The 19,415-nt window shown below is 32.5% G+C and overlaps 1 protein-coding gene and 2 long non-coding RNA genes across 4 annotated transcripts; 1 reads left to right on the top strand and 2 right to left on the bottom strand.

Annotated features, from left to right (window-relative positions):
- Nucleotides 1-6: 6 nt before the first annotated feature.
- LOC121248654 lies at nucleotides 7-11,031 on the bottom strand. The gene is made up of 3 exons (XR_005937493.1): nucleotides 10,862-11,031; nucleotides 6,289-6,294; nucleotides 7-17 (listed from the first exon to the last, which is right to left on the bottom strand). It is a non-coding gene; the product is annotated as an uncharacterized LOC121248654 (long non-coding RNA).
- On the bottom strand, nucleotides 8,916-10,854 carry LOC121248653. Its single transcript, XR_005937492.1, has 2 exons — nucleotides 10,714-10,854; nucleotides 8,916-9,296 (listed from the first exon to the last, which is right to left on the bottom strand). It is a non-coding gene; the product is annotated as an uncharacterized LOC121248653 (long non-coding RNA).
- An 852-nt stretch (nucleotides 11,032-11,883) lies between the features above and the next one.
- Nucleotides 11,884-17,674, top strand: LOC121250270 (pentatricopeptide repeat-containing protein At5g21222-like). Of its 2 annotated transcripts, XM_041149343.1 has the most exons (5): nucleotides 11,899-12,047; nucleotides 14,369-14,633; nucleotides 15,070-15,978; nucleotides 16,516-17,089; nucleotides 17,167-17,674. In XM_041149343.1, exons 2-5 carry the CDS (start codon nucleotides 14,571-14,573, stop codon nucleotides 17,172-17,174), a joined length of 1,554 nt encoding a protein of 517 aa, XP_041005277.1. In that variant the 5' UTR covers nucleotides 11,899-12,047; nucleotides 14,369-14,570; the 3' UTR covers nucleotides 17,175-17,674. The 2 variants fall into 2 exon arrangements, with proteins under 2 accessions (XP_041005276.1, XP_041005277.1); XM_041149342.1 differs by having other exon boundaries at nucleotides 11,884-12,047; nucleotides 16,516-17,674.
- The last annotated feature ends 1,741 nt before the right edge of the window (nucleotides 17,675-19,415 follow it).

Genomic DNA, 19,415 nt, shown 5'->3' with positions numbered 1-19,415 from the left:
AGGAAATGCTTGGGAAGCTTAGCTAGCTGCTTAGCAGGGAAGGAAAGATTAAAGCCTGGTTTGAGCGGTTTGAGATAAAATAAATTAAAATAATTTATAAATAATAATGAAATAATTTATAAATGATAGTGGGATAATTTAAAAAATATTTATATTTAGAATGTTTGAATATTAGAATAAGATTAAACCATACCACTATCTAAACCAGACCTAAAGAATATTCTGATGAAATTGAAGTCTATGAAATCCCACCAAAATTCTATTAAGGCTGCGTTTGAATGTTGAACTGAGTTGAGTTGAGTTGAGATGATAAAATATTATTAGAATATTATTTTTTAATATTATTATTATTTTGAGATTTGAAAAAGTTAAATTGTTTATTATATTTTGTGTTGAAATTTGAAAAAGTTGTAATGATGAATTGAGATTAGTTGAGAGGAGTTTGGCTTCTAAAAAAATCCTAATGCTATGTTTGGGTAGTAAGAATATCTTAAAAGTATTGAGAATGTTTGTGAATAGTTATGAGTAGAGATTGAAGTGGGTTTGTGGGTCCCATTGAGAGTATTTTGAGTTGTTTGGATATATGAAGTATGTTGAGTTGTTGATTTTTGAATAGATAATTGAAAAAGGTGTGGGTCCCATCAATGATTGATTTTGTTTTTAATAATGATTTTATTTATATATAATAGTGATAAATATTATAGTCATTTTATTTTTATTTATATATAATAATGATAAATATTATAGTGATTTTATTTTTATTAATATATAATAGTGATAAATATTATAGTGATTTTATTTTTTATTTATATATAATAGTCATAAATATTATAGTGATTTTATTTTTTATTTATATTTAATAGTGATAAATATTATAGTGATTTTATTTTTATTTATATATAATAGTGATAAATATTATAGTGATTTTATTTTTTATTTATATTCAATAGTGATAAATATTTAGTGATTTTATTTTTTATTTATATTTAATAGTGATAAATATTATAATCATTTTATTTTTTTATATATAATAGTGATAAATATTATAGTGATTTTATTTTTTATTTATATATAATAGTGATAAATATTATAGTGATTTTATTTTTTATTTATATATAATAGTGATAAATATTATAGTGATTTTATTTTTTAGTTATATTTAATAGTGATAAATATTATAGTGATTTTATTTTTTTTATATATAATAGTGATAAATATTATAGTGATTTTATTTTTTATTTATATTTAATAGTGATAAATATTATAGTGATTTTATTTTATTTTTTATATATAATAGAGATAAATATTATAGTAATTTTATTTTTTATTTATATTTAGTAGTGAGAAATATTATAGTGATTTTATTTTTTATTTATATATAATAGTGATAAATATTATAGTGATTTTATTTTTTATTTATATATAATAGTAATAAATATTATAGTGATTTTATTTTTTATTTATATTTAATAGTGATAAATATTTAGTGATTTTATTTTTTATTTATATTTAATAGTGATAAATATTATAGTGATTTTATTTTTTATTTATATTTAATAGTGATAAATATTATAGTGATTTTTTTTATATATAATAGTGATAAATATTATAGTAATTTTATTTTTTATTTATATATAATAGTGATAAATATTATAGTGATTTTATTTTTTATTTATATATTTAATAGTGATAAATATTATAGTGATTTTATTTTTTATTTATATTTAATAGTAATAAATATTATAGATTTTAATTTTTATTTATATATTATAGTGATTTTTGAAAAGATTTTAGTATGAAGATAATTCATTGCGTTTGGCATGTAGAGTATTTTCAATAGTACGAGAATATTTAGAAAGTGTTGAAATATATTGACTACCCAAACGTAGCCTAAAAGAGTATTTTTTTAAGCTCATGGACTCATAACGTTTTTAGTATCGTAATATGAAATCTCCATTGATCTCAAAATAAGTTCTTCTCAATTTCTATTTATAATAAATAAAATCTATTTAGCATATATAAGATATGAAATATTTTGGTAATTTTATAAATTAATTAAATATATTTATATTTTAATAGTTACTCTTTCTTAAAAGAGAGAAACCCGAAAGGAAAATGTCTTGTGCATTCATAAAGCATACAAGCCCAGTGCGTCTCTTTTAAATGGAATGCATTTATGAAGAATTTAAATTTTAAATTAGATGAAAAACTAGAAAAAGATTAATATTTCTTAAGAAATAGCGCTATAGCTAGCATGGATGATTTTAAAATGAGTTATGAAATAATGTATTTATATCTCCATTCATCTCTAATTTTTCTTACTTGATTTTGCTTGAACAACGATAGAGATGCAACTTTTTTTTTTTTTAATTTCTTTCACAAATCTATTTTAAATGGAGGGTACAAAAATTAAAGATTCTCTCCAGTACTTGCTCAAACTAATGGATCTCAAGTGGAAGAGAGATAGATACATAAAATGGACTCCACTATATTTATTGATACCCACACAAATTTGTCGCCCTCAATATCTCACGTGTCTATAACTCTTCTTCTCCATATCTCCAAGTTTAGATAAGAACTTAAGTGGATGTTTGTTCTTTATAAAAGGATAAATGCTTTTCTTCATCTTAAATTTCATTATTTATAAATGGTTTTTTGTATAATAGTTAATATATGAATCCAATTAAAATCTGTCATATCATTAAAGTGTGACTAGGGATGACATGATCTTGGATGAAGACTAGCATTAATGGTCTCATAGAATAAGCTATAAAATATAAAAATATAATTCATTATCTTTTTAACCATTATCCTCTCAATATTATTTGATTTAGAATTAAATAATTAGTTTTTTTAAAATGAGAATTAAATAAATGATAGACAATTAAAATATTAAATAGTATTTTCATAATTTAATGATGCATCATAAGATGATAAATCTATTATTATGTAAAGTATTTATAGGAAGAGTGATGCTAGACTGCTACCCAAAAATGACCGTTGGGCGTGTCGTCTAAGTAAAATTCATCTTTTTTATTTTTTTATTTTTTATTTTTCAAAATTTGTTAACATATTTAAACATTCTTAAAAAAATATATCAATACACTAATAGTCACTTCTTTAATCAGTAAATAAAAATAAATTAAAAATAAATAAATACATGAGTGGTCAAAATAAGAGAGTAAAATAAGAGAATATACTAGTATTATTATCATAGAAATATCATTATTTTACATAAAGAAATGCCATCAATAAAGAAAGTTGTAAAAAGAACTTGTAAAAATAGTTATATAACATATTTTAAGATTATTTAACTATATTTACTCTTAACGCCAATCCGTATTTTAGGACTACTACGGATCCATATGTTAGATTATTTAATAACAAAAATTCTACAAACAACTGGTTTGAGGATCCGCCGTGGAACTAGCTGACGTGGCAAAGATAATATTATTAAAAAAACAAAAAGCAAAAGAAACGAAACATCCTGTATGCAAAAAAGGGAGGGAAATGAAAACAAAAACACATTCTGTAGCTTAAGCAAGCTTGCAAGAGAATGAAATCGGAGAGGGAGATCTCATTGCCGTCGTGCGTCTGAAGAAATCTGGTGGTTCAGTCTGTGTATGGTCGCTGTCCCACGATCGCCGTCTTTATAGCCTACAAATCTATGAGTCAAGGCGTCGTGGGTGAGAGAGAGGTCTGCAGTCGCTGTAAGAGTTTCTGTTAGTTCTTCAACCCAGTCCTACATTATCTTAGTGAAATTTATTAAGTAATCACAAGTTTTGGACTTCTAGCGTTTTGCTTATGTACTATCTCAATGGAATCTCAGTGAAATCTTTCTGTGATGTCTATGAACTATATATTTGCAGTTGTGAACAGGTTATATCTTTGTGTGAAGGAGAGATTCGAGAGCTACAAATTAGTTGTAAAAAGTTACGATAGAATGAAGATTTTTTTTTTTTTTTCTTCTAGATGAATAAAGAAATTTATAAACGAATCATGTAATTTTTCTTGGAGATACAGCTAAAGTATGAAGTTTTCTATCGCTGGTTTATGGCTTTTGGCTTCCTCTTCCCCCCACCCCATCCGCCGATTGCTTTCTTTCTTCTACATGCATTTGAGCTAGAGAAGTAACGGAAGGCAATGATCCAAAGCTAACCTAAGTTCCTTTACCAATTTGGCTAAATGTTGATGCGCCCTTTTTACCAAAAGTAGAGCAGCTTTTTCTGACTTCTGAAATCATTTTTCATCAAAGAAAAATCCACCAAAAGGAACCCAAGTTCTTAAACTGTGAGGCATTCCAAACCAAACTTGATTCTACAATCTCAATTTTCTCCTACATTCACTTAAATTTGGGAACGTAATCAACCAAAACAGAGTAGTAACAATGTCACCATGCCCTTGTAGAGTTTTTCCTAGAATGTTGGTGTGCAACCTAGTCTATGAATGTTGGTGTGCAAATATTAACAGACAAAGAGAACCACCATCTAAATGTGATTTTACATAGGATCGGACGCATCATTGCATGCATAACCGTTTTATTGAGTTTAGTTGGATTTCTGTTCTGCACGTCGAACCATATTCTTTGTTTCACAATGCATGTAAAAAATGTATGCGCATGTAATAGTTATCTTTGTGATAGTGAGACTTTTTTTTTCTCTAATTCCCATTAAAGGCTCTTCATAAGGTTACTGGTCTATGTTCATGTTCTGCAAAGTGGGATTTTCATCCGAGACCTTAGTGTTCATATCTAGAGTGATACTAACCTTATGATCCACTTCAATAGATGTTGCTCTGAGTTTCTGAATTTTGGACAATTATGGCACTTTTCAAACCTTATAAAAAAATTTTCTAAAACTTTAAAGTGACTTTAGGCTTAAGGGTTTTGTAAATCTTAATTTTCCTGGAAATTGGATGTGTGGTGGGGCATCTTAAGGTAGTTGTAGTAGGTATTTAAAAGACATAAGTGAAAACAGGTCAAGCACTTTAATAAAGTAGTAGCTTTGTGATAGTGGGACTTTTTTTTTTCTCTAATTTGCTTTAAAATAGGTCAAGCACATTATTGGCCGAGTACTTGAAGTAGTTTCTTTACATTATTATTATTTTTTGTGTGAGGTTCTCTCTTCACAGACCAGATATGGCCATCATCATCTGTGTTCCTAACTGCACTTTTCAAACCTTATAAAAAAAAATTTATGGCATTTTAAAGTCACTTTAGGCTTAAGGGTTTTGTAAATCTTAATTTTCCTGGAAATTGGATGTGTGGTGGGGCTTCTTAAGGTAGTTGTAGTAGTTATTTAAAAGACATAAGGAGTGATGGATGTAATAGTAGGATCTTTGCTATGGAAGACATTACATTATGCATATCTTTGTCTTGAAATAATTTCAAAATAGCTTACCCCATGCGAAGGAAGCTAGCTGTAGATACTATAAATATTTTCTGAATCCAATTATTGAGACATTTTCCATATTTGTGGCATATTTTAGTGGAACCCGCCCATTAGCAAAAGTTCTCTCAATAAGACATTTATAGCTTGCATGCTTAACTCCATTACTAAGCCCTTTTTAAGAATAATTTTGCCAATAAATGATTCTCTCTTTAATGGAGATATGTAAGAGATATTTATAGACCGGATGGTAGGAAAACTGAAGCGCCATGTACATCCTCTAGAGTTGAAGAAAGTAATGAGGATAGACCAAATCCACGAGAAATCGAGGATGGTAGTGCCGAGACATCTCAAAATGTGCAGATGTATGGTGATGATATAATTGATGAGCTAAAGTCAGGGATGAAGTTTAATTTTCTTGAAGATTTAATGAGTTATTATAAGTAATATGGTAAGAAATGCAGGTTTGGAGTGATGACAAAAAAGATTGAGAGGAGAGATCATGAGACTGTTAGATATGTCACCATTGTTTGTGCTCGCAGTGGGAAGGCCCGGAATAGGACTTTGAATGTTGCCAACCCATGTCCGACAAGAAAGATGGTAAAGATTAATGTCTTAAAATCTGAGGGAAAGTTTCGGTTGACTACAATTCATAGTATCCATAACCACGGTCTCAGTCTAAAGAAATCCCGTTTCTTTTGATTTAATAAAAAGGGTATTAGATCAAATGATTTGATTGGCATCCGAATGAATAAAAGTTTCAGATCTCTTGTTGTTAGCGTGGGTGGATTCGATTCCATTTTTGGAAAAGGATTATCGTAACTACATTGTCAAGGCAAGACATCTACGACTTGATGCAGGTGGTGCTTGAGCGCTTCAAGAGTACTTTTTACGGATGCACAAAAATCTTGAATTTTTTTCATTGATGGATTTAGATGATAAAGGTTGGTTAAAGAATATTTTCTGGGCAGACCCCCGTAATAGAACAGCCTACCAATATTTCGGTGATGTGATCACATTTGACACCACATATGTGAGAAATAGATATGAGATGCCCTTTGCACTATTTGTTGGTGTAAACCATCATGGGCAATCAATTATGTTGAGAGCATGCTTAATTTCTAGTGAGGATACCGAGACCTTTGTGTGGTCATTTCAAACCTGGTTGCAGTGTATGGATGGTATAGTTTCAAAAAACTATTATCACTGATCAGGACAGAGCAATGAAAAATACAATTACTCTTGTTTTCCAAAAAAGCTGACATAGATTTTGCATATGACATATACTGAAGAAAGTTTCCGAGAAGTTTGGCTCTTATGGATCCTACAAAAGTAGGATGAAAAATCACCTGATGAAATGTATGTATGATACCCAAAGCGTTGAAGAGTTTGATGAATGTTGGGATCAATTAATTACCACATACAACTTGCATGAGAATGCGTAGTTGCAAAGTTTATACGCTGAGCATGAACATTGGGTGCCAGCATTCTTGAGAGAGTTTTTTTAGGCTGGAATGAGTACAACGCATCGGAATGAGAGCATGAATACATTTTTTTACGACTATATTCATGTTAAGACAAACTTAAAACAGTTTATCGATCAGTTTGAGAATGTGTTGAAAAAAAAATTGAGAATAAAAATGCTGCAGACTTCCACACATTTAATGTCACAATTCTCTGTATATCTAGATCTCCAATTGAGAAGAGGTTTCAAGATTTATACACGAATACTAAATTCAAAGAAATCCAGCAGCAAATTACCGGCATCATCGATATGGATCCAGAGTTACTTAAGCGTGATAGTGCAGTAAAGACATATCTAGTAGATGATGAAGTTCGTTTGGAAGAGTTTACTAAGCTGGTTAAACGTTATGTGAAATTTAGTGAGGAAGATGCATCTGGAAAGTGTTCTTATGGTTTATTTGAGATGAGGGGATATTGTGTCGGTACATTTTGACAGTATTCAAATGTAACGGGATTAAATCTTTAATTTTAGATCGATGGAGGAAGGACATCAAAAGGAGATACATGTTAATCCACAATAACTGTGATGGAGAGGATCAGCAAGCAGATTGTAATAGATATTCATGTATGTTGAATATCTATTATCAAATGATCACTCATGCAGCAGGTTCGAAAGAGCATATTGAGGATGCAACTACTAAGTTATATGTAATGATTGACTTGTCTCGTGTCAACTAAGAACTCCCATTGATGACCCAAACGGATTCCAATGTTTGTTGTACGACAAGTGACACAATTACAATTAGTAGTTCTAAGCAAGTACTCAGTCCACGTGTTGTGCAAGGGAAATGCATACCCTCATCTTTGAGGAGAACATTTAGGATGAAGACAGACATGCAAAAAACTAAAGTGAAGAAAAAAAAACGCACCAGGAAAAGGGAAACGTAAAGAGGTGCAGATATTTAATGACTTTTGTTTTTATATTTTATAACAACAAATATGACTAATGTATTTTGTACTTTCTTACTTGATTAATAGCGTGATGGAGGAGATACACTAGTCGTGAGTACTTGCAAGAATTTATTCAGTATTATAGAGATAGATATGACAAATGTTGATGATGTGTAGGTATATTAAGGGTTTACATTTGAATTAGTAATATTGTAGAGTTTTCTGAAGAATATGTATCACCAGGCTGTTCCAGACACGAATATTTATCACCGGGCTATTCCAGACATTAGTGGAACCAATCTCCGCTAAACAGTGTTTGCAAGTCAAGAAAATGTAAGTTTTTAATATTCAAATTGTACTATCGATGTCATATTAATATTTGAATATTATTCGTTACAGATGCAATTTGGGTTGGATGATTCACAACCGGTGCAACCTGATGAGGACGGATTACAACTGGCGCAATGAGATGTTTTAATTTTAATATTCATATACTTTTTGTGTATTGAATGTATTGGAACTGTGTATTGGAATGTGTTTTGATGTGAGTGTATTAAAATATAAGTCATGTAATGTATTGGAACTATGTATTGGAATATATTTTGATGTGAGTGTATTTGAATGTATTGAAACTGTGTATTGGAATGTAAGTGTAATTTGATGGCCATATATAACATGTTGGAGTTTTGTGTTCTTGAATGAGATTTTTTTGAGCAAATGGAAATGTTTATGGGAATGCTTATGTTGAATGACCACATATATATATATATATATATATATATATATATAACAGGTTGATTTGTTCGTTATTTTGGAACAAATGGGAATGATTATAACTGTATATGCTTTGAATGATCATATATAGCAGGTTCATTATTTTGAGTTTGTAAATGCACGTGCATGCACTTTTTTAACCCAGCTCCCATTCTCTGTATATCAATTATAATATGCATGAATCAGGCAAACTACATATGTAAATATATATATATATATATATATATATATGTGTGCGCGCGCGCTATAGACAGAATCTGTAACAATTCAACAAACATCAAATTACAAATTTTGAAGCAATCCCATTACAGACTAGTTAGATTAAAGAACGTCAAAAAGTTAAACTAATCATTCATTTATACAAAACTCAATCCCAAATCACTTCAAAAACTTAAGCTAAGTACAAATTTCACAAAATTCGTTGGTGAACTCTAGTAAGCACCGACTAATTAGTCTAACATAAGCCTACAAATTTTACAACATATATGAAGTTTCAAAATCACCTACATACTATTACATAACATGACACAACAACTACAAAAGTCCAATATCACCGGAGTAATATGTGTGAACGCAATATTCCAACTTCTTGCTCCAGCAGCCCCAACTCTCTCTTCTCGATCTCATCCGCTCTCTTACAAAGCTTAATCTCCTCCTTCTTGATGTCTTCGAGTTTCTTTTTGAACTCTCTTTAGCTCCTTAACAGTCCATTGCATCTTTCTTGAAGTTGGAGCTCATAGTTGTGATTACTATTTGCTCACTTGAAAAACTTGCAGTATGGTAATCCCTGATCATTTTTTATATATATAAAAAATGTTATATGTAAATAATATTAATCATTATATTAAACATTTTACACTACAAATTATGTAGTTACTTCTGTGTTGTAATTCAAACAACCTAAGAAGGCCCGTCCTAGATTTCTGTCAGTATTTGAGTATCTCAGTGTGGCTTCAACCTCACAGAAGCATAATGGTTTATGCTTCTGTGAGGTTGAAGAAGTCATAAATGATAACAAGTTTGGATTCATTAAACTGTATTGATGCTAACAAAAATGAACAAAAATATTTCAAAATCAAAACCAGTATCAGAATGCAACAAAAACAATTCAAAGTCTGAAATCTTAACATTACTTGTTTTTTTTTATTCCTTGTTATTATTTATTTGTCTTCTAAACTAATGTTGGCTGAATATAGGAAGTGTTAAGCAATGAAAATTTATGATTCTCTATGAGATCAATGAGCCAAAGGTGGCTTTTACTACATAAGATATTCTATAGTATTATTCAGTGTTAGCCAAGTGTTAACCAGTATTATTCTATAGTATCATATTAATCTCTATGATTGTTTAGGTTTTATGTGAATTTCATGTGTGGGGGTCCTCCTAAACCCTAAACTTCGAAAGTCATGAACAATAATCTTAATCTCATGTTCTCATGAACACAAATATTTTGCACCAATTATGGTTAAATCCTCTGTTAAACATTGTTGTCTTCTAATCAAACAGGTCAAATTAAACATTGCAACATCCCTTTATTTCCTTTATTTTCTATTTTTTTGTGTTTAGTTGCATTAGTTTGTCGTCTTGTTCCCAATCACTATATACGTAAAAAGCCCTTAAGCTCAACCTTATCTTGTTATTTGGCCTTGACAACGGGTCTAATTTTATATATAATATGGTACTAATACTTTATCTTTTTTATATATATATATATATATTGATTTAGTCTAGAGCAATACATAAGAATTAACTACAAACAGAAAAGTCAGAAAAAAACTATTGAAATCTATTTTGGAAAAATAAAATGTGTTATAGAATAGCACATTTTATATTATACAACTTAAATCAAACTGAATTTTTGTGTCTACAAATTATGTAATTTCATTCTCAGCACATAACGGTTCCTAGAAGCAAGCACGCACATGAAGCCATCAACACAAGCATGTAGTTATGATCACAAGCATATATGGATTAGTAATCAACAATAAAAGCCATCAACATCATTACAAATCTAATTCAAAAGCTTGGATTTTCACAAGCTGGGTGCTAAAACAATCCATCAAAATCATTAAAAAAAAAATCACCCTTGGAGCTAAAATGTATGCTAGCAGGAAAGTAAAACCAAAATTACACTTACTTGATGTTAGGGTTAGGGTTAGGGTTAGATTTTGGACAAATTACCTCAAGGGATTATGCCACGGGTTGAGTTATGGCTAGGGTTTCGGCTTCGAATGGATTGCGGTTTTGAGTGGGAAAGTGGGGCTTTCGTGGAAATCGGGGGGAACAGTGCTTGAGGAAGATGAATCGTGCTTGGTCGTCGTGCTTGATGAAGACGAATGATTCTACAGACGCCATGCTTGAGGACCATGAACATTGGTTTCATGGGTCAACTTCGATGGTGAAAGATGGAATGAGTAGCAAGAATTAGGTATGTGATGGGCCACAAAGGGGATTTCGGGGGGCGGGGGGGGGGGGGGGGGGAAGAAGGAATTGGAGGAGGAAACGAATGGGGTCTGGAAAGGGGGAAAGAAATGGAAGGTGGGGAGGGAAATTGAATGGGAAAGGGGAACGAACGGAAAAAATAAAATAAAAGAAATGGTGTCGTTGCGGAGAGCCAAAACAAAGAAAAGAAACGGCGTCGTTTTTGCCTGCCTCATGGGAATCGGTTCCACGGTAGGGACGCAGGGGCAATTGCCTGTAGAATTTTTTATTTAATAATTATCCAATGTACAAATGATTATAAGATATATAAAAAATTATTTAGTAATCATTTCTCCATCAAACAATCGTGATTAGGATGAAGAGGAGCGAGATTTATGTCTGATAGTGAAATGAGATGAGAAAAGATAATTTTATATGAAAATTAAAAGTTGAATAAAATGTTATTAAATTATTATTATTATTTAAAAATTTAAAAATTTTAAATTATTTATTATATTTTATATAAAAATTTAAAAAAATTATTATAATGAGTTGAGTTGAAAGAATTTCCGTATTCAAACGGAGTTATTCTCCGTCTCTTGAATGTCATGCATGAAAAATCTGAAAACGGCCATTGGAAGTAATGAAAGGTGCGGCAAAGGCCAGCCCCAACACAAAATGTCGCGCAAAATCTGATCTGTGGAAAGACGTTGACCTTGCTTAGAAAAGCTGGCGTGGCAAAATCTGCACCCCAAATTATCTACTCATTTTTTTTCTTTTTTCTTTTTTTTAATCTTCTAAATGTACAGAGCCACAGCAAATTATCCAAAATCTCTGAATCTGAATAAGGATTTGTGGATGAGATTGTGTGGTGGATAACTGGCTGTCGCAGCACCAACACAAGACGAAACACTACACTACAGAAATATGCCAACTTCTGCTATTGCTACTTTTATATATCGGTGAGTACATGCAAAGTGCTGCAGCCAGCCATGCAAATCTCTCTCTGGCTACTCTCTCCCTACGCCTCGCAGATGCCCGACTGAGGAGGTACTACCTCCAAACTCTACTTTCCTCGGTTCATTTGCGACAGGTTCATCAAAATCTTTTTTTTTTTTTTTTTATTTTTTTTTTAAATATAAGTTTCTGGTTTGGGGTTGCTATACATATCTAGTAATGTTGCAATTCATATTTAGTAAGGGTAATTTGCCCAGAAAGTGTATAATTGGGTCTTCTAGTTCTGTAAATTTGGTTGCTTGGAAATTATTTCGTAGAGAGTATGGAAGAATGTATCATGATTAACAATTAATTAGGGTCAAGTTGTTCAGCTTTGCTCATCATCTGCTCCTATATTCCTCTTCCTGACGATTCCATAGTATCTTATGATTGTTCTGGGAAGAGAAAAAGAAAAGAAATAGAAAAGAGCAAATGGGGTCTTCTGGTTCTGTAAATTTAGTTTGCTGTACCTGTTGCGTGGAGATTTTGTTGCAATGTCCTAGTCTTGCTGGAGTATTCCTGTTCCTGACGATTCCAGAAAGATTTGCCCCTCAACATTGTTTAAAAAATTCCTTCCACCTGCATGAAAACTAAAATAGCCCCTGAACTACAAAAATAATAATCTGTAATTATCATATTTTAAAAGAAAATTAGAAAAATATATTTAGGTTTTTACTAAAATTCAAAATCTAGTTCTTTTTTAATAATAAAATTATTATTATTAAAACTTAAAAGTATGTCCCTAAAAATTTTGTAAAATTCAACAACTATAAATATATTTTGAAAAATATTGAAAGTTTATAATCTTTCTTTATTCTTCCTTGAGTCCCTTCAAACTTCTTCATTTTCTCTTGTACTTCCTCTTTCTACTCATGTCTTTTTCCATTTTCCCTTGAGTTCTCTTCAACATTCCTCATTGTTAACTCTATTAAAAAAATTTCCTTGTCAATGACTCAATGCTGAACATATTATGTTTTTGGTTAAATAGGTAAAACCTTTATCTGTATTTATTGTCTATAAATGCACGCCATATATTCCTAAATTGACAAGTATATTGAGAATACTTTGTATCTTAAATTATGTTTCTAATGCCTACTGTAAAATGTACTTTATGAGAGATGTAGTTAATATAATACTAGTTCAGCCTCCAAAGATGAATTTTGGATCCGACTCATCCACCACTGAATGGTGTGGCTCCAGATAGGTTGGCTGGGATCAAGTTTTTCTAATTTTGTGTCATACATATAACTTTCAATTATTTTAATACTAGTTCAGCCTCCCATGAATTTTGCGGAAGAGGAGCAGAGTGATGGCTCGGTGTGTTCCATCTAAAATGGCATCTCTATCTGAAATTTTGGTACCTGAGCCTACAATCTTCGCCCACTGTTTCAATGAATTCTCATAAGGGTTTCACGAGTAGTCCTGTAGTCTGTTGATTCATTTTATTATCAAACTTCACATCATATATTGTTCATCTATAACGCCCCAATAGAAGGCCCAAACCACATGGCCTATATTCCAAAATGACTAGTCAATGATAGAATTGGAGCTCCATTAGAACCTTATAAAGAGCAAGAACTTCTCCTTCCCAAGCAATGTGGGATCTCATACACCACCTACCCTTATCCATATCATATGGGATATCACAATCTACCCCCTTAAATTCCCGACGTCCTCGTCGGGCCTGTCCATTATAGGTGGCACGGCTCAAGTCCCACATTTTTGGTTAGGATAGGCTCTGATACCATTTATAACGCCCCAATAGAAGGCCCAAACCACATGGCCTATACTCCAAAATGACTAGTCAATGATACAATTGGAGCCCCATTAGAACCTTATAAAGAGCAAGAACTTCTCCTTCCCAAGCAATATGGGATCCCATACACCACCTACCCTTATCCATATCATATGGGATATCACATCATCTCTGGCAGAAAATTAGATCTTCTAATTCAATAGAATCCAGTAGATGACCCATTATTGCATAAAATGGCATTTTCTTCTCAATGATTCTTCTCCGTCTAGTACTGATCCTGTGGAAGAATTTGGGTTGTTACTTCTTCCTGGTCTTCCTAGTTCTATTTGGTGAACAAATGATACATAACATTTTTTACAACTCTTTCTAAAAATTTGTGTAATATGGAAGGGGATAGATGAAATTTGAAATTTAAATCAGGTGGGAAACTCAAAACTAAAAAAAACACTTGAATAATTTTAATGAAGTAGTATTATCATGTAAAACGGGTTGTAAAACAGCTGTATTCATATGATTATCCAATCAATGAATGCACATATAAACATGCTGGAATGCTACAGGTCATATGACTCATTCTCTTAGTCAAATGTTTGTTAATGTTTTGTTTTGATCTTTCTAGGCTCCACCTAGGAGAAGATGCTTGATTAAGCATATGTGTAGAGACAATAAATCTGGGACAGGAAAACAATTTCTGCCGTCGTGTATATGGTATGATAGCCAGAATACAGATCCAACCAGGCAAGAAAGCGGTAGACAAATTATTGAGAAGCAGGTAGAGAGGTATTGAGACATTTTGGCTGGGAGAGACCCATATTTTCATCATGGGTAAGCGCCAAGAAGGAACAACCACAGGGAAGAAACAAATGGAAGCATCACCAGTAAAGGTACTAACCACATGAAACTTGTTCATATATCTAGTTAACTTAATTAGTCCAGCTGCCTTGTTGCACTTTATGTGTATTACATTAGACATCTTATTGCTCCTACCCAGTTGGTTCTAAAGTAAGAAAATCAAGATCAATTCTCTGCAGAAATTATCTCAGAATTTGTCTAGCTGCCTTGTTGCACTTTATGTGTATTACATTAGACATCTTATTGCTCCTTCCCAGTTGGTTCTAAAGTGAGAAAATAAAGATCAATTCTCTACAGAAATTATCTCAGCTGCTTACTTGGCCCTTCTTTGTTTTTGAGTGGTCATCCCCAAAATTATAAAGATAGTCATATACAGGAACTTTAGAATTAATTTGAAGTTACTACTTTCATAGCATTTGCATGTATCCACGGTGACTTCCACATTCTTACGGTCGTTGAACTTCTCAGGAACCATATCTCCATAAGCAGGACAAAATACATTCAATGTCAACGTCAGATTCACAAATTCAATTGAGTTGCCCTGTCTGTTTGGATAAACACAGTTGCCAAACAGTTCGTTCAAGAACAAAATTGATGAGTATTCTGATAGAAAGGAGGAAGCCTCAAGAAGCCCATAGCGTTTTCAAGAGCATAGCAGAAGAGGGACACAGGCCAACTCTTATAACATATACAACTCTTGTAGCTGCCTTGACCCTTCAAAAGCGTTTCAAGTCCATCCCTTCTCTCATATCTAAAGTGGAAAAGAATGGTTTGAAGCCTGATTCAATATTCTTTAATGCCATGATCAATGCTTTCTCTGAATCCGGAAATGTTGAGGAAGCCATGAAAATCTATCACAGAATGAAACAGAGTGGATGTAAGTCCACAACCAGCACTTTCAATGCCCTAATTAAGGGGTACGGAATTGCTGGTAAACCTGAAGAATCTACGAGACTGCTTGAGCTAATGTTAGAGGAAGAAAACATTAAACCGAATGACAGGACATACAATATTCTTGTTAGAGCCTGGTGTAACAAGAAGAATATTACAGAAGCATGGAATGTGGTATACAGAATGGTGGGATCTGGTGTGCAACCTGATGTTGTCACCTATAACACATTAGCAAGGGCTTATGCGCAGAATAGGGAGACAAGTAGGGCTGAAGGGATGATACTGGAGATGCAGAGAAACAAAGCCCGGCCTAATGAGCGTACTTGTGGCATAATCATTGATGGGTATTGTAAAGAAGGTAATATGACAGAGGCCTTGAGGTTTGTGTACAGAATGAAGGATCTTGGTGTAAATCCAAATCTTTATGTTTTCAACTCACTTATCAAAGGATTTCTAGACATTGCAGACAGTGATGGAGTTGATGAGGTGAGTTCCCGCATCCATTCAGTTGTTATATTCTCCATCTTTTTGGTAGATTTATACTCTGTAGATTTCATCCTAGAATCAGGGAAGTTATTTGTAGGTTGTAAATCAACTTTAATATGATTGAGTGGTAAACAAACCTTATGAGTTTATGATATGAATGTTAGAGCAAGATTGGCCATAACAAAAATTCAATCACCTTGCTGATCTTCCACCCAAAAGGAAAAATCTTTTATATGCATCAATTGAAAGCCATATGGTTGTTTACAACTTTGTTTACCACTCTGAGCTTGTACAGATCTACAAGGCATCCCCATAACTAAAACATATGTTCTCCTGTGGTAGGACCTGGGGCTGATTTTGCTTTATGGTTAGGTTACACTCTTGAGGATGTTAGATCATGAGAAGTGAGAACCCCTGGAAAGAGAGAAATTTTATCACAATAAACAGAGAATTCATGTTTATACCAGCATTATGAATGTATTTAGTTTCCTAGCTCTTCTATGTGAGCATTTACTTAGAAAGTAATAAATTGGACAGGCACTGACAATGATGGAAGAATTTGGGGTCAAACCAGATGTGGTAACATTTAGCACCATGATGGATGCATGGAGCTCAGCCGGGCTCATGGACAAATGCCAGGAGATCTTCAATGACATGGTAAAGGCTTGCATAGAACCTGACATTCATACATTTAGTATTCTTGCGAAAGCCTTCGTGCGCACTGGAGAGCCTGGGAAGGCAGAAGCCCTCCTGACTTCAATGGGCAATTTTGGTGTGCATCCAAATGTTGTTATATTCACTACCATCATCAGCGGGTGGTGCAATGCAGGCAAAATGGAGCATGCTACAAGGATTTATGAAAAAATGTGTCAAATGGGAATCACCCCTACTTTGAAAACATTTGAGACTCTAATATGGGGGTATGGAGAAGCAAAACAACCCCAGAAAGCAGAAGACATTCTCCAAATCATGGAAGAGAAGGGTGTTGTTCCTGAAAAGACCACTATCCAGCTTGTTGCTCAGGCTTGGCGTGCCATTGGCTTAGTTAATGAAGCCATGAGAATTTTAAATTACGCAGAAAAAGAATGTGAAGATGTACAAAATTATAAGAGTGAAGTCCCCGAGTATTTACCTGGATTAGTTTATAAGAAACAAAATGTTAGTGCTGCTTATTCTAATCTTCTGCAGATACCTGAAGTAGTTGCAACTAATCAGAATGGATCATCTGTTGCTAACTTGAGAAGCAGACTGGTGATTAAAGGATCTGAGATTTCATCCGAGAGCAAGCGACATGCAACCATTTCCATGGATCTCGCTCGTAGATTTGCATTTGGAGTGCAGCCAATGATCATATATAGGAAGCAGTGCCAGAGTCAAGTTCGGACATGCAGGCCTTGTGTAAATACATGTGGAGTAGTGTTTATATACTGATGAGCAAAGATACGTGACTGCAGTGATCCTATCTTCTTCTCTCTTGGCAGAAGCAACATATGCCATCAACCATTGTTGTACAAGAAAGGTATATGCATACAAAGACAAAGTTCATTTCTTCCAAGCATGTATGTGGTTACTATTAAATGTATTATATAAGTTGGTAAATAAAGTGATCAACTGTGTTTATCATTTTTTTTGTCATTTAAGTGATGAAAAATCAATCCTTGAAATGTGAACAACTTGAATGCATCCTTTTCTACTACACTTTGTGTTAATGCCTTAATTTGTACAACAAACCAGAGGGAGGAAAGAATCATCATCGGCCCATGATGATGATTCGGGCGTTGATACGGTGCTCTTCGTGTTCATCGATAAAAAAAATAGTAAATAAGCCAAAAAGAATAAACAAAGAGAGACACATAGATTTATGTGGTTCAGCATAATGCATACGTCAACGGATTGTTTGGGGGCAAAATCCACTATGATAGGTGATTTTACAATCTCGCACGGCTTCACATTTCTCACAATACAATGAGGAATTTAGAGAAATCCTTTGAAGTTGCTACGTGTAGTGGAGTTTGGGCATAGGTGCTTTTGTAGCCAGTCTATGGAGAGATCTTGTGGATAGATCTGTCTTATATAAAGGTCTATTTCCTAAGAGTAGTTGAGTCCAACTTCTCTTATAAAGCATTTTTCTTTTAGAGCATTGGCAATGGTCTAACTATTGCCGTCTAAAATTTAGCTAGAATGTTATCTTTTGGCCATAACATGGACTTTTAGCAAGATTAGTCCACAGTGGACTATCTATCTTAAAGTCCAAATAATAATAAAATATTATATATTTTAATAATATTTGATAATTTTATTTAATATTTTACAAATACACTTCATATATTAATTAATAACTTTATTAAAAAATAAAATTATTATTTTTCAACTATTTTTTCCCTCAACCAAATTATTCAATAAATATATTTTGCCAACCATTCACCTAACAATCATATATACAAACATATCAATATTTCTTCTACCCAACATTTACATTTAGAATTGTGGTTGAAGCCAACAAACATTTACATTTGGAATTCATGTAATTTATAATTCTTTATTCATTTACATTCGAAATAGCACTAACATCCATAATACTTTGTTTTCATATTCATCATCATCATATTCTTCCATACTTTGAACAAGAGGGAGTTTCCCATGTTGAGGCCTGCATATTATTGTAAAATATCTCAACCTTTACTATACTTTTGATAGTTACAAATAACTCAGAATTACCTAGTGTACAAATTTGGCTTGAACTTTGAGCTAAAACATTCTAGAGTTGAGTAGAGTTTGGTAATAGAAAAACTGAGACAATACATCTAGTTCATAATATCCATAACATCCAGTTTCTTTTTCTTTTTCTTTTTATAAGTCCATAACATCCAGTTCACAAATAGCCAAAATAGTTCACAAATGTACACTAAAACACTCCACACTCCACCTTAATTTGAGACCGATTTGTAAGGTCCATCTTGTTCATCACTATGATCTTCCTTGATGAAGATGTGTTGTCTCTCAATTGCTCATATTCTAATGATAATGGAATCTAGAGGCAACAATAGTAAACATCAAAATAATGTTAAATCTATTGATTGTTCCAGATCATCCAGTGCCTAACAAACTGGACAAATGAAAATAAGTTGTTCAATATTCTATAGCGTCAACCAAGTCACTTCGATTTCAAGGCAACAAGAGTACTTTCCAAACCAATTAAAAAACTCGCTTTTGAATAAGCTAAGTAAACAATTTTCACTTTAAAGCATTCAAGTTACTTGATCTACTAGTGAAGGGTTATATTAAATCTGTCAAAGCAGAGGACAAGGGCCATAACAAAGGTCATAACAGAAGGCACAAAACCATCACAGCAGAGGATAAGGGTCATAAAAGAATGCACAAAACCATCACAACAAAGGACATCACGCATGCACAGCAGAATTACACCACAACAGACA

The sequence above is a fragment of the Juglans microcarpa x Juglans regia genome, chromosome 2D, assembly GCF_004785595.1.
Source record: "Juglans microcarpa x Juglans regia isolate MS1-56 chromosome 2D, Jm3101_v1.0, whole genome shotgun sequence".
NCBI lineage: Eukaryota > Viridiplantae > Streptophyta > Magnoliopsida > Fagales > Juglandaceae > Juglans > Juglans microcarpa x Juglans regia.
Note: the sequence above shows the minus strand (reverse complement) of the source record. Positions and strands in the feature narration are given on the sequence as shown.